This window comes from Balaenoptera musculus, chromosome 7 (genome assembly GCF_009873245.2).
Source record: "Balaenoptera musculus isolate JJ_BM4_2016_0621 chromosome 7, mBalMus1.pri.v3, whole genome shotgun sequence".
Taxonomy (NCBI): Eukaryota; Metazoa; Chordata; class Mammalia; order Artiodactyla; family Balaenopteridae; genus Balaenoptera; species Balaenoptera musculus.
Window position 1 is genome coordinate 110584421 of NC_045791.1, and position 21988 is coordinate 110606408.

Consider the following 21988-nt stretch of genomic DNA (forward strand, 5'->3'; position numbering starts at 1 on the left):
GGTATTTACCAGAGCACCAAAAAATATCAAATACTTAGGAAATAAATCTAGTAAAAAAGCTTTTGTAAGACACCCGCACACACACGTTGGGAAAGGAATAGAAACATTACTGAGAGCCTTCAAAGAAGTTCTAAATAAATGCAGCATATACCATGTTCACAGATGGGAAGACTCAGTACGATAAATATGTCAGCTCTTTCCAGATTGATCTGTAGAGTCAAAGCAACTTCAGTGAAAATTCTGACTCTCTTTTGATGGAATCTTGCAAACTAATTTATATGGAAATACACAATGCCAAGAATAGCCAAATCTTCTTCAAGATTAAGAACACAGTGAATTGTTCTACTAATTAAGGCAGATGGTCTTAGGGCAAGGAGAGACATGAGGCCCGAAACAGGGCCATACCTGGATGGGTCCTTGTCACGTGACAAGGCCTGGCCTTTGTGATGTTGAAGAGATGGATTTCTTAGATAAAATACAGGAAACTTTAATCATAAAAGAAAAGGTCGATAAATTCTACCACCACCACCACCACTAAACAATTTGTAGTTCATCAGAGAACGTTGAAGGAAATCAGAAGACCGGCCTGACAGTGGGCGAAGATGGTTGCAGCACGTAACTGAGAGACGACTAGCGTCCAGGATGTAACGGCAGACAGCCCGGTAGAAAAAGGGGCGAGAAAAGTGAATATGCACTTCACGGAGAAACCCATGTGGTTTCTACGTGGGAGAAGGTACTCAGCCTCATAAGTGATCAGAATACAAAGGTAAACAACATGGGTTGCCTCTGCCCACCCATCAGGATGGTGACAATTAAGAAGTCCAACGACAGGAAGTATTGACAAAGGATGTACAGCAGCGAGCACGCACGGTGCTGGCAGGAGTGTAGGCTGGAAACCGTTCTGGAAGGTGGGTTGACATGACCTGTGAAGTGGAGGCCACGCCACCCTATCAGCCAGCAGCTCCCCTCAGGTACGTACCGTAGAAGAACGGGGCATGTGGGCAGCAGGGGCAGGCAGGACTGTCCGTGGTAGCGTTCATGACAGCCAGAGACTGGGGACAACCCAGATGTCCCTCCCAATAGCATGGACCGATGTTCACACCTCCGATGCCGTCCCGGGTGGAAGGGTACCACACAGTCCCCTGCAGCAGCACGGAGGGATTGTGAGTGTGGAGCGCAGGGCGTCAGCCAGAGGCTATGCTGGGCCGGGCCGGGACGAGCCAAGCTGACCAGAGGGGAGGGGAGCTGCCGCCAGGGCCCTGGGCACCGACCGCCCCCCAGGACCAGACTCCTGGTGCCCCGCAAGGGGCCGCCCCAGCTGCCCTGTGGGCCGTCCTGGTCTTGCCGGGGGTCAGGTGCTGAGGAGCCTGGTGGCCTGGGGGCACGTGGTACGTTTTTAGTTGTGACCGACCGGTTCCGACAGAAGCTGCTGTGCTCCCAGTGCCACCTGGGCGCTCAGCGTGGAGTCCTGTGCCCTTTGGTACCTGCAGGTGGAGGCGGCACATGGGAGGGGCCCAGGCACCTTTGTCGCGTTCACAGTGGGTGGGTTCAGCTTTGGCCTGAGGTGTGCAGCCCCCGAAGGCCCTCCTTTCTGGACCAGGAGTCGCTGTGTTTTCTGCGAGGGGGTGACCTGGGACTTTAAAGAACCATCTGCCTTCAGAGAAGCACATCCAAGCCCTCCATCCTGACCGTCTCCTCCCCATCATCTGGTTCGATGTGTCTCAGATCTGGGTGAGCCCTGCCGTCAGCCGCCTTGTTCTCCATCAGGACCGCCTGTTAGACTCTCAGTGCCTTTTAAGTCCTCCGAGCGCCGGGTGACAGTGTGTGGTCCCCTCAGCACAGGACAAGCGCAGCCACCGCCTTCCCACTGGGCGGTGCCTTCAGATACTCGAATAGGTTGGATCTTCAGTTTAGAGAAAAATTAATTCAGTCCAGTTCCATTCATTTGAAGGTCAAAAAGAGGCAAAATAAGCAAAATCACTTAGGGATCCTTACATAGGAAGGAAAAGCATAAAGAAAAGCAAGGAAATGATTACCATACAAATCAGGGTGGAGGTTAGCTGGCATGGGGGTGGGGCAGTGATTGAGGGCGGGTGGGAGGTGTTTCCTGCTGTGGGTCATGTTTTCGTCTTGACCCAGGTCACGGTTACTCAGGCCTTCACTGTCATGCTTTCTCATGAAACTTACATTTCTATTTTACACACTTTTCTGTGTATATGTTGTATTTAGCAATGAGAGAAAAGGTCCTTAAAAAAAAAAATCTCCCACCCATCCCCTCAGTTATCCACTTCCTCTCCAATACAGGAGACCAGTATTGTTAGTTTCTGTCGAGTCCTGCAGAGAGAGCCTTTGCCTTAAAAACAGATTAAGTGTGTAGATTTATATATTCTTTTCCCCTTCCCTTTTTACCTCTTCAAGGATTTTGGGGATGTATAAGCAAATGTGTATGTATCTCGCCCTTTTTATACAAATTGTATGATGCTGCATATAATGCTTGCTACCTTTTTTCATTTAACAAGTGCCTTTGAGATCTCTGGCATCAGCCCTTGGGGCATTCCCTCTGTGCTTTTACATCTGCTTGGGGTCCACTGAACAAGTCCCCTTATTGATAGACGGTGAAGGGTTTCCTAAGGTTTTGCTGTTACGTCATTGTACACTTAACCAGTAACCTTTTACATCCATCATTTTGCTTCTGTGCAAGTGTCGCTGTAGGATCAAGTCCAAGAACTAGACTTCCTGGGTCAGAGGGCCTGTTTGATAGATATGCCAGATGGCCCTTAACAGAGTTTGTGCCAGTTCACATTCCCACCAGCGATGGTCGCCTGGGCAAAATATTCTTTTTTGACAGATTTAGAAAAATTTTAAAATGCATAATGTTGCTTAACAAAAAGCCTGCGTAATCCACTGGAAACGAATTCCGACATTTATGAAAGTTGAAAACCCCCAAATCTTTGTAGTTAGGCCTTTCAGAAGATGCAGCTCAGGAGCTGATTTTCTTTGAGACCGTTTTTTTGTTTGGTTGTTTTCTTTTTAAATGTTAGCTACAAAGGAAACTACAAATGAGAGAGATTGTTACTCTAAGTCTCCCCTTAGGATAGTTTTCATAAATGATTTTTCTGCTCTGTCTCTGCAGTCAAATAATTTAGTAATCCATTCTGTGGTGAAACATTTCCACAAAATCCATGCCGCAGTGGGGGACACGGCCGAGCATCCCAGCCCAGTGGAGGGGGCCCTGCCTCACATCATCACTTGCACCGTGGAACACGACTCCATCCGCCTGCCCCTGGAGCACCTGGTGGAAGAACAAGTGGCCGGTGAGTGGGCAGCTGGCTGAGGTCCGGCGGGGCCACCCCGGCCCGACCCAGGCGCCCTGGTGAATCATTTACCCTCTGACGCTTGGGCTCCTGGCTGTGCCCAGGGGCGAAGGTTACAAGGCCTGTCCTTCCAGATTTTCCCTGAGGGAGAAATCAATCACCAGTGCGTGGAACTGGTCGTTTATCACCGCCTGATACGTCAGACTCTTGTATATGATAAATACGTGTATATTTAATAGCATGCCTAGAAATGCTAACCCGTGCTTTTCATTATTTGATTTTAATGATTGAATCTTGGCTTGCACTCCCTCTGGTAGAAACAAAAAGGATCCAATAGACATCAACTTCTGGTGGTAAAAACAAGAATAAGTGCACCCCTGCTGGGAGCCTGTTATCTCAGAGGGGAGGTGAGGGCCTCCCGGGGTGAGGGGAGCAGAGGCGGGTGGTGGGGGGGGTGCTGGGGCCCCACCGGAAGGTGCACCTGGCCAGGCAGTCTGAGGGGCAGGTGGGGCCTGCGCAGCAGTGGCAGTGGCCCTGGTTACTTCTGGTCCTTTCACTTTTCCTGTGATGTGACATCTCGAGACACAGGGTATAGATGCTAGCCTTTGAAAACGTAAGAGACATTTGTCCCAAGACAGCCAGGGTTGACCTCTCCTTGGAATAAGACTGGTTTTCTCCGCAGCATTTGCCTTCTTACCTAATCTGCCTGGAAACCTGAAGGGGAGGCAGGGGAGAGTGTTTATCTTAAAGATAAAGGGGTTGTGCCAGAGCTGCTCGGTTTGACTGTGAGCCTTGTTACCACTTTTCCCCTTTGACCACTGGAAAGGTTTTTCTCTTGATGCACCACTCTAACTAAAAAAAAGTCAGGTCCAACTTCTTGTTTAAACTGTCCTTCCTCTTAATCCCTGGTGCCTTTTTTTCTGTGTCTCAGGTACAGGGAAGGGCAACTTAATACATTGTTATTAGTTGCTGTTACATTTCACCTCTTGTTTAAAATTGTACACGTTTTTACAAAGAATAGGCGTGCACCTAAAGATGACAGAAAGGCTTCAAGTATTGCTGTAAAGTAAAGGTTCTTCCCCACCCCCCCCATCTTCCCCACGCCCCCCATCTTCCCCACGCCCCCATCTTCCCCACCCCCCCGTCTTCCCCACACCCCCCGTCTTCCCCACACCCCCCGTCTTCCCCACACCCCCCGTCTTCCCCACACCCCCCGTCTTCCCCACACCCCCCGTCTTCCCCACCCCCCCGTCTTCCCCACACCCCCCAGTCCTGCTCCTCGGAGGCAGCGCCCCTCAAGTTTGCCTTCAGTTTTTCTCATGGTTGGCATTATCACTTTAATTACTTCCACTTTAATACTTAATAATCTCCATTTCTTAGTTTATTAACTCAAGCATCTATTTGTTGACTCCCTGGTATAAAATGGGGACTTGACCTCAACTGTCTCACACCCCTCCACCTCCACACGGTCCAGTTGTTGCTGTTGTTGTTTTTTAATACATATGTCAGCTTTATGGAGATGGAACTCACGTATGATACTCTTCACCCGTTTGAAGTGTACGATTCAGTAGTTTTTAGCGAATTCACAGAGTTGTGCAACCACCACCACAGTCAATTAGAGAGCATTTCCTGACCCTCAAAAGAACCTCGCATCTGTTAACTGTAACTCTGTTTCCCTCAGCCCTGGGCAACCACTAATACATTCTGTCTCTGGAGATTTCCCCATTCTGGACTTTCATATGAATGGAGTCACATGATATGTGGTCTTTTGTAATTGGCTTCTTTCACTTAGCATCATGTTTTCAGGGTTCATCCACGTTGTAGCCTGTGTCAGTATTCCATTCCTTTTTATGGGTGAATAATGTTCACATTTTATCCATTCGTCAGTTGATGAACATTTGATGGACATTTGATACTACGAATAATGCCATTGTGAGCATTTGTGTAGACGTTTTTGTGTGGACGAATGTTTTTGTTTCTCTTGAGTATATACCCAGGAGTGGAACTGCTGTGTCATGTGGTAGCTCTGTTTCACCTTTTGAAGTATCGCGGTGTTTAACCCTAACCTCTGTATTCTGCAGTAGCTGCACCATTTTACATTCCCACCAGCAGTGCCCGGGGGCTCCAATTTCTCCACGTCCTCGCCACCATGTGTTAGTGTCTGTGTTTTCTGTAACAGCCGTCCTAGCGGGTGTGAAGTGGGAGCTCATGGGGGTTTTGATCTGCGCCTCCCTGAGGGTTGATGGTGTTGAGCAGGTGCTCATACACTTAATAAAAAGACAGAAGTCCTGGCCAGAGTGGCCCTTCCTTTGCTCCCCTTTGAGTCCCGTAGTGGATGCACCAGCTCCGCCCTTCCCTTGCTGCCCCGCAGCGCCCGCCCACCCCCGAGCCCGCCTGCTGTCGAGGCCAGCGCTGCTGCCACCCACTTGCTGGGTATGAGGCGGGGGTCCTTATCTGTCAGGACCTGGTCCTCTGCCTGCCTCGGCAGTCGGCCCCCACCCTGCTCTCCACAAGTGCACCCTGAACGTGGATGGCCTCTGGATCCTTTCCTACTTTCTGTGGAGTTAGTTTTCGCCTATCAGTGTCCTGGGTGGGTTTTCCCTGATGCTCTTAGTCTAATGACATCATCTTTCTGTATTCCGGGCATTGCTCAAAATTCCTTGTCCACAGGTGGTCGCCCTTATCGAGAAATATATCCGTTCTCTCGTTTCAGTGGGACCTTGAGGGGACAGTGGGTGCGTTTGTCTTCACCATTTTGAACCCCAAACCCCGATTTGGTCACCTCTCGTTATTTTCCATCTGCAGTAGTAGGATTCTAGGGGCCTGGAGCAGCGCCTGGCACACGGTAGGTGCTTAACAAAGGCTGGGTCAGTGCCGAGTGAGGGAAGGTTAAGCACTTAGCGCCTCGAGACGCTCCCATGAACTGAGGGTGTCTCAGCTGCTTGCGGGTCCCTTAGAGGCGGAACAGGGTGTCCCCAGACAGCCCCCCAGTTGAAGCTCATTGACGAAGCCTTCAAGCCGGTTGTCTGTGGGCGGGGCGATAAAGGGGGCTCATATTCCTTCTTCAGAGTTTTCTGAACCTTTATGATAAATTGCTTTTTTCACTGTGTCTAAGTAAACGTTCCAGAAAGGATACTTTGTGGGTTTGACCTCATACTTGTGTCTTATTCCTCAGAGGTCACCTTTGTCCCCGTGTCCAAGGTAAACGGGCAGGCGGAGGCTGAGGACATCCTGGCGGCCGTCCGCCCGGCCACGTGCCTCGTGACCATCATGCTGGCCAATAACGAGACAGGCGTCATCATGGTGAGTGGCTGTCCCTCTTAGGAAGAGGGAGTGGGGACTCCGGCTTCCCAGCCCCCGCCTCTTCTCTCCCCTGTTCTTCAGTTCGGGAACTTTTTGCTGTGTCCTCATTAACAACTCCTCGTTTCTTTCATTCCGTCTTCATCAAATCAACACACTCAGCCGTGTGTTTCTCCCTCTGCAGCCGGTGCCCGAGATCAGCCGGCGAGTCCGAGCCCTGAACCAGCAGCGGGCGGCGGGCGGGCTGCCGGGGGTGCTCGTGCACACGGACGCCGCCCAGGCCTTGGGGAAGCGGCGCGTGGACGTGCGGGACCTGGGCGTGGACTTCCTGACCATCGTGGGCCACAAGGTGCGTCCGTCCGCCTTCCTGCCCTCCTGCCGGGGAGACGCCTCGACGCCAGGCTCACCTGCGAGCAGAGCCCGCGGCCCCGCTCGTCCTCCATCACCGGTGCACCCGACGCGCATGCCCAGCGAGGCCCTGGGTCATGGTGATGGGCAGACCGCGGCCCCGGCCTCGGCAGCTCAGAGGAGAGCCCGGCAGAGCTAGGATGCCGAGGGCTGAGTGCCCGCTGGGGACGCTGGGCAGCGCAGCCCATACGGGGTAGGAAGCGGGGAGGCCAGGCAAGGCCATCGGGGGAGGGGGAAGGGGGGAGTGGGAGGGGGAGAGGCGGGGTCGGGGGGAGGGTGGGGGGAGTGGAGGTCACAGGTGGGTTTAGCCCGGGAGTGAGTGACCTCTGCAGCCCAGAGAGTGCGTGCAGACCCCTCCTCAGCCCACTCAGCCCCCCACCCAGGGACGGGAAGATGCAGGGTTCAAGAATGATGGCCTCTCTAACTTGACTCAAAGTGTGGCTCTGAGTGTGAGGGTGTGGTTTTCACGGCCCTCATCTCTCGGGTATGCTGGGGAAATAGTTAACAGTGAAGACCCTTCTGAAGCTTTTGCTCATCTTTCCAGCAGCTGACTAGAAGCTGGACTATTTTTAGTAAGTTCCCCTCAGCTGATTCCCAAGGGTGTGAGGTGCTGGCCTGACACGGCAGCCCTTAAGATTTCTAGCTAATGTGGATTTGAGAGCGTGGAGTCATCCGCAGGACAGCCCTTGGCCATCTCTCTCTCCAGCCCCTCTCCTTCACAGAGTCTCCCATGCGCCGTGCAGGTGCCCTGCTGCCCCCGAGCTGGGGACCAGACTCCAGCACCTGCCCCCACCCGAAGGCTTCTGTGACCCCCACGTGTCTGCAGTGGGGCTGGGTGACCACCTGCGGGACCAGAGGAGGTGGGCCCGGATGTCGTAGAGTATCTCTGTGGGCCTCTCAATACGTATATGGAGAAGGTCCCCAGAAGGTTCTTGTTGAATAAATGATTGACTTTTCTTTCAGTTCTATGGCCCCAGGATTGGAGCACTTTACATCCGAGGGCTCGGTGAACTCACCCCTCTGTACCCTATGCTGTTTGGAGGTGGACAAGAGCGGAATTTCAGGCCAGGGTAAGGTAGAAGTTTAACGAGGTGTCTGGCCCGCTGGCTGTGTTGTCTGTATGTAGGGCAGTGGCTCCCCCGTCTCTTGGAAGCACGGTGATAGCACAGCGCTCTCATCTCCACTGAGTCAGACGTGGCTCCCCTGGCCGGTTCTACACTTAGGACTCACGGATCTGCAGTCTCGTTGGGGATGATTCAAAGCAGATGAAGGAAGTCTTTTTCAGCTGCTTCAAAGCATCCAGTTCCTTTTGTTATTTTGGCCCAGCCCACCAAAGAGGTGCCACCGGAGCCCCCCGGCTGAGATGTGCTGCCCTTCTCTTGACTGTGGGGTGAGCAGGGCCACGTAGAAGCACCTGGTTTCCTCCCTGAAAGCTCCTGTGTCCCCATGACCTGAGGGGTGTTTTAACCAGGGAATGAGGTGGTACCAGCACCACATGTGTTGTCAGAAACTTGATAACAAGAGGAAGAAACAGACAACGTGTGGTGAGTTCCCTAGGGTTTCTCCTGCTCCCTTTATTCCAGAATTAGAGCAGGGGAAGCCAGCAACTCGGAAACACCAATAAGGGCTGGTGAGAAATGCCCAAGAGAGCCCTCCCTCTCCAGCCAGTGGGCCAGGGAAAGGAGGGCCCAGCAACACAGAGAACTTGTAGACAACACCTGCTTTCCTCCAGCCAGTCACCATGGTAAACTGCCACCACCCCCACCTGTGCCACAGAGGAGAATAGGGAGCCCAGACTTCACCCACACAGGCTGTGACAAGAGCCCCATGCCCTTCCTGTGTCAGGCAGGGAGGGCCTAGTGAAGAGCCAGGACTTTTGCCCCACCACAGTTGTGCACCCCACCAAGGTGTCAGTGGAGACCACGTGGGCACCCTGGGCTTCCACCCATACCCATCACTAACAAGGTGTGTTCTCCTCTTGGATGTTGACACAGGCCAAGGAGGGAATCTGGACGTCTACCCCCGCTTGGCAGTAGTCAGTTGGCACACTCCTCCTGCCAGAGGAAGGTCAAAAAAAGACAGCTAATACGGAAGGGTTAAGAAACATCCAGACTCATAACGACATAGGGATGTCCAGGTTTCAACTGAAAATCGCTCATCATACTGAGAACCAGAAAGATCTTAAATCAAAGAAAAAAGACGATCAATAGATGCCAACACTGAGATGACAAAGATGTTAGAATTATCTGATAAGAGATTTTAAGGCAAAAACAATAAAAATGCTTTAATGAGCAATTATGAACACACTCGAAACAGAAGAAATAGAAAGTGTCAGCAAAGAAGAAGAAGATGTAGAGAAGAACTAAACAGCAATTTTAGAACTAAAAACTACAACAGCCAAAGTAAAAAGCTCAGTGGACAGGCTCACCAGCAGAATAGGGGCAACAGAGGAAAGAGTGAACTGAAAGAACAATAGAAGTAACCAATATAAAAAACAGACAGGAAGTAGACTGGAAGAAGATTGAACAGAGCCTCTGGGGACCTGTGGGACTATAACAAAAGATCTAACATTCATTTCGTTGAGGTCCTGGAGGGATAGGAGAAAGAGGGTGGGATGAAAAAGAACTTGAAGAAATAATGGCTGAAAACTTCCCAAATTTGGCAAGAGACATAAACCCACAGATTCAAGAAGCTGAACAAAACCCAAACAGGATAAACCAAAAGAAATCTACCCTAAGACATAAAAAATAAACTTCTGTAAATGAAAGACAAAGAAAAATCTTGAAAGGAGCCAGAGGAAAGAATAAATAACACCTTATCTATAGGAAAAAAATAATTCGAATGACAGTAGATTACTCATCTGAAGCCATGGAGGCCAGAGGAAGTATGCAAAAATTTTCAAGTGCTCAAAGAAAAGAACTGTCAAGCCAAATTAAAAACAGCAGAAATATCCTTCAGGAACGAAGAGGAAATCAAGACATTCTCAGATGAAGGAGAAAACTAACAGAATTTGTCACCAGAAAACCTATGCTAAAAATGACTAAAGAAGTTCTTTACACAGAAAGGAAACAGTAAAAGAAGGAACCTTGGAACATCAGGGAGAAGGAGCATGGTGAACAAAAATATGGGTAAATAAAATAGACTTTCCTTCTCTTCAGTTTTCTAAATTATGTTTGATGGCCTAAGCAAAAATCATAGCACTGTCTGATGTGGTTCAAAATGTATGTGGAAGAAATATTTAAGATAATTATATTATGAATGGGGGAGGGTAAAGGGATGTAAAAGGAGGTAAGGTTTCTGTTCTTCACTTGAACTTCTGAAAACTGTTTAAGTGACCCACAGAAAGGTAGGAAAAAGAAAACAGAGAAAAAATAAAATGGAAGACTTAAGCCCAAACATCAATAATTACATTAAATGTAAATGGTATAAATATTCCAATTAAAAGGCAGAGATTGGCAGAATAAAAATTTAAAAAACGGATCCAACTATATGCTGTCTATAAGAAACTTGCTTCAAATATAGCAAGAAGCAAGTTGAAAGTAAAGGGTGGAAAAAAGTGTATCACACTAACATTAATCTAAGGAAAGCAGGAATGGCTATATTACATGAGATAAAGGAGACTCCAGAGCAAAGAAAATAGAAAATTACCAAGCATGGGGGAGGCAGGGGGAATTATATAATGATAAAAGAATCAGTCCACCAAGAAGACATAGCAATCCTAATGTGGATGCACTAAACAGTAGAGCTGAAAAATATGTGAGGAAAAAAAAAACCAAACTAAACTGAAAGGAAAAATAGACAAATCCACAATTATAGATGGAGGCTTCAACACCCTTCCCTCAACAATGGATAGAACAACTAGACAAAAATTGGCTAAGGTATAGAAGAATGCAGTAACACCCATCAACCAACAGGATCTAATCAACCTGTTTGGAACACTCCACCCAACAACAGCAAAATACACATTCTTTTTAAGTGCCACGGAATATACACTAAGATAAATCATATTCTGTACCATTAAACAAACCTCAGTACATTTACTGAAATCATACAGAGTGTATTCTTTAACCACAGTGGAATCAAACTAAAAATCAATAATAGGAAGGTAATAGGAAAGTCTCCAGACACTTAGAAACAAACAGCATACTTATAAATAATCCATGAGGCAAAGAAGAAGTCTCACTAAATACACTGAAATGAATGAAAATGAAAATACATTTACCAAAATTTGAGAGACACAGTTAAAGAACTGCTGAGAGGGAAATTTATAGCACCAAATCACATGTTAGACAACAGAGAGAATCTCAAGGTAATAATCTAAGCTCCCATCTGAAGAACCTAGAAAATGTAGAGCAAAATAAACCCAAAGCAAACGGAAGGAAATAATAAAGATGCAAATAGAAGTCAATGAAATTAAAAACAAAAATGACTTAAAAAATCAATGAATTGAAGAGCTGGCTCTGTGAAAACATCGATAAAATTGACAAACCTCTAGCAAGACTGACAAAGAAAAAGAAGAAACAAATTGCCAATATCAAGAATGAAACAAGGTATCACTACGGACCCTACAGACCTCAAAAGAATAATAAAGGAGTGCCACAAACAACCCTACACACATGAATTTGATAACTCAGATGAAGAGGACTACTTCGTCAAAAAGCTAACACAATTCACCTAATATGAGATAGCCTTTCAGCATATGGTGCTGGGGCACTCAAGGCATCCACAGGCAAAGTACACCTCAGCCTAAGTCTCACACCTTATAAAATGTAACTCAAAATAGATCCTGAACTGAAATGTAAAACATAAAACTATAAAACTTTTAGAAAAAAATAGGAAAAAATCTTCAGGATCTAGGGCTAAGCAAAGAGTTCTTAGACTTGACACCACAGCATAAAATGGATGTGCTTGTGGTGTCAAGCCTAAGAACACCCAAAAATTGATAAATGGAACTTCATCAAAATTTAATTGAACTTCATCAAAATTTAAAACTTTTTGCCTTGCAAAAGACTTTGTTAAGAGGGGGGCTTCCCTGGTGGCACAGTGGTTGAGAATCTGCCTGCTAATGCAGGGGACACGGGTTCGAGCCCTGGTCTGGGAAGATCCCACATGCCGCGGAGCACCTAGGCCCGTGAGCCACAACTACTGAGCCTGCGCGTCTGGAGCCTGTGCTCCGCAACAAGAGAGGCCGTGATAGTGAGAGGCCCGCACACCGCGATGAAGAGTGGCCCCCGCTCGCCGCAACTAGAGAAAGCCCTCGCACAGAAACAAAGACCCAACACAGCCAAAAATAAATAAATTAATTAATTAAAAAAAAAAAAGACTTTGTTAAGAGGATGAAAAGACAAGCTACACATTAGGAGAAAATGTTTTCAAATGACAGATCCGACAAAGGACTAGCACCTAGAATATATAAAGAACTCTCAAAACTCAGTGGCAAAAAGACCCCAAACAATTCAGTCAAAAAATGGGCAAAAGACGGAACACATTTCACCAAAGAGGATAGCAAATAAGCACACAAAAAGATGTTCAACATCATTAGCTACTAGCAAAATACAAATTAAAACCACAAGGAGATGCCATCACTACAGACTTGTCAGAGTGGCTAATGTAAAAAATAGTGACCACACCAAATGCTGGCCAAGATGGAAAGAAACTTGCTCATTCATACTTGGCTGGTGGGAATGTAAAATGGTACAGCTGCTCTGGAAAACAGTTTGGCAGTTTCTTTAAAAAGTAAATATGCAACTACCATACAACCTAGGAATTTCATTCCTGAACATTTATCCCAGAGAAATGAAGACTTACGTTCACAAGCAAAACCCGTACACAGAAGTATTTAGCAGCTTTATTTATAATAGCCACAAACTGCAAACAACCCAGATGTCCTTTAACGAGTGAGCGTTACATCAGCGGGGGCACATCCGTGCCATGGGACCCTGCTCAGTAATGAGAAGGAGTGAACCACTGATACACAGCAGCCTGGAAGAATCTCCAGAGAATTTTGGTGAATGAAAAAAGCCAGTCCCTCAAAGTTAAACTCTGTGGTTCCATCTATGTGACATTCTTGAAATGACAGAATTACAGATGTGGAGAACAGATTAGCGGTTGCCAGAGGTTAAAGAGGGAAGGAGGGCTGAAGGGTGTGGGTTATAAAAGTGGGTGTGGTTATAAAAGGCCAGCAGGAAGGGTCTTTGTGGTGGTGGGAATGTCTGTGTCTTGTCAGTATCCTGGTTGTGATACTGTCCTACAGTGTTACTTGGGGGAAACCGAGTAAAGGGTACGCAGGATGTCTCTGTGCTGTTTCTTACAATTGCATGTGAATCTGCATTCTGTCAAAATAAAGAGTTTAATTAAAAAAGGAAGAAAGGCAGAACATCAGCTGTGCCAGGAGCCATAGTGGGCAGCTCCGTGGGTGGACAGGTGTGAGAGCAGGGTGTGCATGGCCCCGGGTGGGCGTGGAGGTGGGACAGGCCTGACCGCAGCGCTGGGCTAGTGCGCGTGGGCTCCAGGTCCCAGACTGGGGCCCAGCTGGGCCACCCTGGCCATGCCTACAGCCAGTCACAAGTCACAGGCCTTGAGAGGTGCTTCTGGTCTGACCGTATCGTCCTACAGAGAAGGGTGAGGCCCAGAGAGGGATGACATTCGGGATCTCCCAGCCTAGGACAGAGCCCGGAGCGCCTCGTTCTCCCAAACCACCCCCAGGTGTCAGAGCCCGTCTCCGGGGACAGTCCTGACCAATAAGCTTGTTCAAAGATGACCAGTGGCATCTCGTTTCCTGTCATACCTGTGCTGTGCGCTCACTTATCTTGCTCTCTGTTAGTTAACAAGCAGTAACCAGCTCCAAAGGTTTAAGACAACTTTATTTAGCCAAAATGTAAAACTAAGAAAATTAAGTTAGTGTTTTGTTTTGTTTTTCCTGAAATAGAGTGAAGAGTTGTTTTTCAGTTTGTTAACATCAGTGTATGGGAACCCCTGGTCTTCGGGGGTGTTCCTGTCCCCTCCTGCACAGCCCCCCCGAACACACACACTACGCCCCAAGTCTCTAGTAACAAAAGATTCATCCCATATTACAGTTGAGAGGCTTCAGCTGAAACGTCAGCTGAAGGGAACGGGGCGGGGAGTGAGTTCCTCAGACCCTCACCTGGTTTGGCAGGGGGACCAAAGAGGGGGGCTCTGGGGCCTGCAGTCAGAGGAGGGCTTTCTCCTGGGTAGGAGGCGGGTCCAGGTAGAATTGTCACTTGGACACCCACTGTATATTGCCCACGGTGAGCCATGTCTACTGTCCCTGGGCGATGACGAGGGTTTGGGGGCTGGCAGCTGCCCTTGTTTAGGAAAGATGTTGGTGTGACTGTTTTTATTTGAACACCTGACTTTCAGATAGACAGGACTCCTTCCGGGGATGTTTGTTAATTGCTTTGCATGGCAATAGGATTGAATCCCTTGTCTCTTACAGGACAGAGAACACCCCGATGATTGCCGGCCTTGGGAAGGTAAGCCTTGGTGACCTCGGACGGCTGAAGCCGTTGCGTTGTCCGTCGATGTCTTCCTCCTGTGTTTCCGCCTCACTCTCACCACTGCCACACTCACCACACTTCTGACACCAGATGTGCGGGGTTGGGGGTCCCCACCCAGCAATTCTGTGGCACCAGCTGGGTGTCCTACAATTCAGCTCAATTCTGACACTGTCTACCCAGAGTTGCTGTCAGATCCCACAGGCTAAGGGCTCAGTTGTGGGCACCCACAACTTCAGATGCCGACTGTCACCTGCACTTCTGACCAACCAGCTGTAAACCAGAGGTTCCCATGGCCCCTCCTTGAGTTCAGTGTATTTGCCAGCACAGCTCACAGAACTCAGAGAAACTAGATTACTGGTTTATTATGAGAGGATATGATAAAGGATACAGGTGAGCATCCAGAAGGAAGAGGAATGTAGGGCAGGGGATGTGGGAAGGGGCTTCCATGCCCTCTCCAGGCACCACCCTCCTAGCACCTCTGTGATCAGCAACCTGGAAGCTCTCTGAACCCACACTGTTGAGGTTTTTATGGAGGCTTTGATCAATCATTAACTCCATTTCCAGCCCCTCTCCCCTCTAAAGAAATTCCAAGCTTTTAATCACGGCTCGGTGACCAGCCCCTATCCAGGAGCCCACCCAGGGTCTCCTCATTAGAGCAAAAGACACTATCACCCAGGAAATGCCAAGGGATTTAGGAGCTCGGCAGCAGGAACCAGAGTCCAAGACCAAATATTAGAATAAAGGCTGCTCCTCAGGCTCTAATCACTTAGGAAATTCCAGGGGTCTCAGGAGCTCTGTGCCTGGTCCAGGGCAGAGACCAGAGCGCGTATTTTCTGTGATCTCACATCAGTTTCCCAGCAGCTTTAATAGGTATCCTGGCTTTAGGAGGGATCACGTTCATGATCCCAAGAAACAGACCAACATAAGAGAAACCTCGAATTTTATTTATCAACCTGGAGATGTGCTTTTTAAGATCTGTGGAGTGGGTTCCATACGCTGAGCCTTTAAAAGGGAAGTATCTTTTCTCAAGTCTCTTCTAATATTAAAAGCAGTGACGTCATGACCACAGGTTTGCTCATCCCCTGGGTCCAGTTACCCCACCTCCCCGAGACTGGCTGCCCGCCCCGCCCCCCAAGATGGGGACAGAGGGGCAGCTTCTTGGAGATCTTCCTGATGAGGGTTAGGTGGCAGCGCTGCAGCCGCAGGCCCCTCCGCTCCGTTCTGCAGCCGTGACCCTTTCCTCACTGCTGGCTTGCACCTGTGCCCAGGCCCTCTGACCCTGCTGTCGCTGGGGGGCTGGCACACCATTGTCGCCCCCTCCCCTTGCTCAGCCTGGCCCTCCTCAGTGTGGTCTGGCTCGGGACGCGCCCCGCCCCCTCTCCCCTGGGAGGTGTATCCTGACCCCCCTGGGGCGAGTAAAGGTCTCTTCGCAGCTCTCCGCCCCTTCCCCGTGTGCCGGCTGAAGAAAGGCGCCCCCCTGCGGCCGCCCCCTCCTGCACCCTCACATTCCTCTGCCGGGGTGTTCCTCCCCCAGCCTTTAAAACCATCCTCCCCTGGTCCTCACCGCTCCAGCCTCTTCCCGTATCCTCCGCCCCGCACGCACTCTCGCCCCCTGCCATCCTCCCGACACCTGCTCCTTGCTCTGCCCCCAGAAGCTGGTCGACGAGGTCCCCATTTCGCCCTGTGACCTCCTGCAGCTGTGGGACCGCTTCTCCCCCCAGAGGCTCCTTCTCTGCCTCTTCGCCCGTCCGCCTCCTGGGTGCCGTCCCAGCCTCCTCTCCCTCTCGCCGTGCTCACCCTGTCCCGTGGCTCTGATGCCAGCCTGCGCTCCTGTCTTGGACTTGACGTCTCAGGGCAGGTCCTGACCTTCTGGGAGGCCCACGTCCCACCTGCTTCCTCAACGTTTCCTCTGAGCCCACGATGTGTCCTGCTCTGTCTCCTCCATCGTTGGCGTCTCTCCCCGTGGTGCCTCCTGCCACCCAGGCTCTCAGCTGAGAAATCTAGGAGGTGCCCAGGACCTGCCTCTTGTACCGACTCCAGGCCAGATCATCCCCGTCTTGTGTGTGGCCACCTCATCCATCTCCACGTAGCATCCAGTTCTAACACACAAATCAGAGCATCTCACCCCTTCATCAAAATCCACGTGCATCTGCCTTGCATTTAGGCTCAGATCCCGCCTGTCATGGGGCCTCTGGGGCGCTGTCCCCCTTGCTCACTCTGTTCCAGGAGCACTCGCCTTTCCCCCTGCGGGGCCTTTGCCTGGAATGCCCTTCCCCGCTGCCCCGAGTTCCCGTCACGGCGCCCACCCGTCGGTCTACCGTGGTCACCTCTTCCCTGGTGTGTCTGTCCCTGGGATGGACGTGCCTTCAGGACTGGGATTGCCTTTGGTCACTGGCTAGGGACTCTCCAGTCCCTGGGGTATCCGGAAGCATGAAAAAGTAAATTCCTGTTAACAAGTGAAGGGGACTCGGCACTTATCCGGTCCCGGTCACACGGTCGGCGCATACTGTGTATTTGTGAGGTTCCAGAAAATGAGCAGTTTGAGGCCGTGTCGCTTGTCTGTCTGCGGGAAGAATCACCTCTGCTGCTTAAAGCTGTGTTGCTCCCCTTGGTTTACCGTGACTGAGGGGCCCTCCTGTTTCCTAGGCGGCTGAGCTGGTGGCAGAGAACTGCGAGGCCTACGAAGCCCACATGCGGGATGTGCGCGACTACCTGGAGGAGAGGCTGGCGGTGAGCGCCCGGCGCCGAGCTGGGGGGGCAGCCAGGGCCGCGACCCCCGACGAGGGGCTCCACGACCCCCGACGAGGGGCTCCAGACCAAGTGACTTTCACAGGCACATGACAGAAATACCAGAGACGGGATATTTAAGGATTGTATGAAGACGACCCAAATGTATTCAGAATTTTTTTCTCCCAATTAACTTTGCTCTCCATAGTCTCCCTGACTGTTATCAGTAGATACTTATCAGTAAGGTAATCATTCTGTGCGTTGAGGGTGAGGTTTTTTTTTTTCCTGCCACACCGTGTGGCTTGCAAGATCTTAGTTCCCCAACCAGGGATTGGACCCAGGCCCTCGGCAGTGAGAGTGCAGAGCCCTAACCCCTGGACGGCCAGGGAATTCCCGAGAGTGAGGTTTTGTTTTCCAGAAAGTCTGAAGTTCACACAGTTGGGGGGAGGGGGCTCCGAAGATGTCACTGCATATTCTGTTAATTTTCCAGGCTGAATTTGGTAAGAGAATCCATCTGAACAGCCAGTTTCCAGGCACTGAGCGACTCCCCAACACCTGTAACTTCTCCATCCTGGGACCCCAGCTGCAAGGTGACGACTGCCCCCAGCTCTCCCTGGCTGGGGGCTGGGGTGGGCTGGGCTGGGCACAGCTTGAGCTGTGGGGAGGCGTGGGCACTGGCCGAGGGCGGGGTCGCCCCACCATCCACTGTCCCGTGGTGGGGGGGGCTCTGGGCACAGCTGCTGACCTGCTCCAGGTGCTAAGGCTCTGGACACAGCACAGTGGCACTCAGCTCTCACAGGGTCTCAGCCCCGCCCCAAAGATGTGAGGGATGGAGATAAAGTGAACTGAATTTTAGGCTAGTTGGTCCATCTTTGTCTGCGATTTTTACGAAACATTTTATGAGGGTCAGGAAAGTAGAGGCAACCAACTAAAAACTGGCTCAGAGTCAGGCTGAAGTGCAGATCTGTGGGCTTCATTAGTTCCTGCGATCTCTGCCCCCTGGCTGGAAAAGTTAAGGTTAGGGTTAGGATTAGGCTTGGGGTTAGCGTTAGGATTAGCCTTAGGATGCCTCGTATCCCAAACACGTGTAGGACTTGCCTGCCCAGAGTCCTTGAGGCTCGAGTCCGGGGTGTAGAGCATCCTGTTTGTCTGGGAGGAGATTATGGTGGCCCCGAGAGCACGGGAGAGCTGACCTGAAGGGCACTTTTCACCTCTTAGAAGAAGAGGTCGTTGCCTCATGGTCACTCTGAGAAAAGGGGCAGCGTGTTTGGACCATGAAGAAACCCTGGGGCGGCCGTCACCAGGGCTGAAGTGCATCCTCGTTGGGAAGGAAGCACATGGCAAACTCTCCAGATCTCCCTGCTGTGGGAAGGGAAGTTCCTCCCTCTAGTGTCTTCCCCCCTTTTTCTGGGGACAGACTTTATATTCTGTGATGACCTGTGTTAATTTAAATGAGGCAGGCTCTTTGTTTTAATTAAATCAGCAGTCATCGGTGTTGGGGGGTTTTTTGTTGTTTTTGTTTTTTGGTTTTTTTTGGCTGCGCCACGTGGCTTGTGGGATTTTTAGTTCCCCAACCAGGGATCGAACCCGGGTTCTCGGCAGTAAGAGGGCAGAGTCCTACCCACTGGACCGCCAGGGAATTCCCATCATTGTATTTTTTTTAAATCTCTGTGCCTGCGAAGGAAGAGGGAAGTGCCTTCTAGCTTAACAAAGGCAGCACCCCATGTCTCTCCCTTTAGAAAACAGAGACGTCAAGTTAGACATTATTACCAGGACAACACGTTATTCGGTAAGGCAGCTCTTCAGGATTCTGCGTGTCCTGCCAGGCAGCTGATGGATACCACATTCTCAAGGCCAGTCTTATGAGGCCGAAGAGTGTCTGCTCTTCTGCAGCCAAGGGGCAGAGGAAGCGCTTCCTCTGGGACCTGCTGTGGTTTCTCTCACCTGCCGTCAGAGGGACCTGTGCCCTGGGATTCCGTCAGGTGGTACGAGGGAGGGAGCCTCCCAACTTGCAGCAGGGAAGAGAGGCAGGCCCCGCCTGGACTCCGCCTCAGGGGCCCTGTGCTCTGTCTCCTAGGCCGCCTGGTGCTGGCCCAGTGCAGGACGCTGCTGGCCAGCATGGGGGCTGCGTGCCACTCGGACCACGGAGACCGGTGAGTGCTCTCCACGTGCTTGGCCGCGGCATCCAGGGCGCATCCGGGCGCCAGGTTCGGGCAGCTCTGCAGCCCAGCAGGGACGTAGACAGTGGCCAGACACCGCAGGCCCTCGGGAGGAAAGAGGGAGCTGCGGCCTACAGGGGCCTCGGGCTGGACCGGGAGGCGGGCAGCAGGGCTCAGCGCGAGGCAGGGAGCGGGGAGGAGGGGCCACTTCAGCCTCAGGAAGACCGGGAGCTGTGACCAGATGTGGGTTCAGATCACGCCCCCTGCCAGGAGCGGGCGGAGGCGGGAGGGGAGGGTGTGGAGCCCCGGGCGTGGGCATCGGGAGCAGCCCTGCTGGAGGAAGAGAAGGGGGTTCGGTTTCTTGGGGGGCCTGCAGGCGGGAGTGGAGCTGGATGTGGCCACCTGGGCTCTGGAGAGAGCAGAGCTGTGGTCGTGATGAGCAGCAGGTCCCCGTTCGAGGCCAGGGCACCGGGACCAAACTCAGCACTGACTTGGGCGGGCCACAGCCTCCGGTGTCTGCAGGAGGCCGTCCCTCTGCCTCGCGTGTGGCTCTGCGTCCCCTCCGGGAACTGAGCCCGCTAGCTCCTTGGAGACGGGGGTTACCACTGTACCCCGGGCTCCGGCTCTCGGGTGCAGGGGCCAGCGGCCGCCTCTGCGCTCCCGGGGTCGGGGTCTGTGCTGGGGCAGGCCCGGCTGGAGAGCAGGGAGGCTTTGAGCCGGCCCTTGGCGACAGTGGGCCAAAGAGTGTGCGTGGCCAGTGGGGAGCTGGCCGAGGGCACGTGGCAGCCCGGGAGAGCCGTGTCCTGACGGCCGGCCCGTCTCCCCGCCCCACAGGCCATCCCCGGTGCTGCTGAGCTGCGGCGTCCCCTTGGACGTGGCCAGGAACGCCATCCGGCTCAGCGTGGGCCGCGGCACCACCCGGGCCGAAGTGGACCTCGTCGTGCAGGACCTGAAGCAGGCGGTGGCCCGGCTGGAGGGCCAGGCCTAGTGCCCAGGGTGGTGCCAGAAGGAGTCTTCCTCTTGTCCCAGAGCGTGTGGGCTCCGGGCTCCCTCCCGTCCCTTGGTCAGTGAGGGAACGGGTCTGCTGGGCACACAGATGCCACCGGTGCTGAGGGGCCCAGGACAAGATGCCCTCGTGGGACCGTCCCTGTCACTGCTGCCCAGTGGCGCCAGTTGGATTAGAAACACTTTAGCCACGTCCACGCTCCCCTCTCGGAAGTGGGGCGAGCTTGTTACAAGCATGCCCTTCCTGGAAGGTGGCATTTTTATCTGAAAGGTAAAATCCTAGTATTTATAATTGATTGTCAGCTGCTCTCATGGAAATAGGAAACCTGGTTTTTGGCTGCTGTCCTGGCCTCTGTGCACCTGTTGGCTGAGAGGTTGGTCCCTCCTCACCCTCATGGCCCTTCTCAAGCCCTTTCCAGAGGGAGGGCGCCCTTGCGGTCAGGCCCCCTCCCTGCTTGGCGTCCCCCCGCTTCCTGGGCCTGCCCATCCTCCTCATCACTTGCTGGTCACTCGGGCCATCGACCACTGGGCGCCCTCTCACCCAGTCTGCAGGCCCCTCCCATCCCTTCCATTCGATCATTTACTCAGGGTTTCAGCTCAGCCGTCAGAGTCATGGGCGGCAGTACCTGCGTGATGCTGGGTCATTCCCAAGGCGGAAAATCGTTCATCCCTCGCTCAGCTCCCATCTCAGTTGTATTTGCAGGAGGATTCTTTGATCTTCACAGAGGCATTGTGGTATCTGATTCACATCAAATGTCATGTCTATGGAGACATTTACATAGGAGTGGTTTTTTTAATTGAGTAACACTTTTAATGTGCGGTTGAAAGGTGCAAGGAACTTCATGATGGCACTGAGGAAACAACCGTCAGAAATTAGATGAACTAATAAAAGCTTCCAATGCTTGTTTCGGACATTTTGTGGTTCTTCTAGTGGGTGCTTCCCTTGGGGGTACCAGTGTGTCTGTGCCGGCTGGGGGGTGGGGTCAGACCCACTGCTCACTGCATAATCATGCTTTAGCTTCAGGAACTCGGCTTGCGACTGTGTCTCTGGGAGCTCTAGAAAGTAGGTCCCTAACATGCGGCATCCTGCTTCCGCCAGGCAGAGGCTGTGGTGTCCCGATTCCCCCAGCAAAGAACTACGGGTGTCCAGCCCCACGGAAGAGAACAATCTGGAAAAAGATGCTTGGCAGCTCTGAAAAAATGCACTCGGGACCTTTAGCTGCAGCCCCAGAGACTCTCGGTCAGGGCCCTGTGCCCGTCACCGGCCCTGAGGAGCAGCCGCTGCCCAGAGGTTCACGGAGCCTCCAAGGCCAGCTGCGGCCAGGATCCAGCATAGAATTCCCAGGGGCCAGGCAGGCCCCCAGCTCCCGGTGGGTGACAGCACGTCCCAAACACTTACACTCCAACACTTGGTAGTTAAGGTCCCCAGAAGGGGCTCCACTTGGATGGGTCTGCCCTCCTGTGAGAAGGGTCTCCCAGGTGGCGTCCCATGGCCCAGCACAGCCCTCAGGGCGGCTGCCCCCAGCCTGGGGAAGCAGACGCTCGGGAGCCTACGGCT

General features: G+C 51.8%; 1 protein-coding gene across 32 annotated transcripts in view; it reads left to right on the forward strand.

Annotated features, from left to right (window-relative positions):
- SCLY (selenocysteine lyase) overlaps positions 1 to 21337 on the forward strand; it is a 32220-nt gene extending 10883 nt beyond the window's left edge. For 19 of the 32 annotated variants that reach the window (XM_036857945.1, XM_036857952.1, XM_036857948.1 and 16 more), the window contains 9 exons: positions 3134 to 3314; positions 6490 to 6617; positions 6799 to 6963; positions 7986 to 8092; positions 14479 to 14515; positions 17186 to 17269; positions 17757 to 17856; positions 19344 to 19419; positions 20260 to 21337. In XM_036857945.1, the coding sequence (XP_036713840.1) occupies positions 3134 to 3314; positions 6490 to 6617; positions 6799 to 6963; positions 7986 to 8092; positions 14479 to 14515; positions 17186 to 17269; positions 17757 to 17856; positions 19344 to 19419; positions 20260 to 20413 (1032 nt within the window). In that variant the 3' untranslated portion in view covers positions 20414 to 21337. The other 13 variants (XM_036857961.1, XM_036857955.1, XM_036857959.1 and 10 more) reach the window with 13 other exon arrangements.
- The last annotated feature ends 651 nt before the right edge of the window (positions 21338 to 21988 follow it).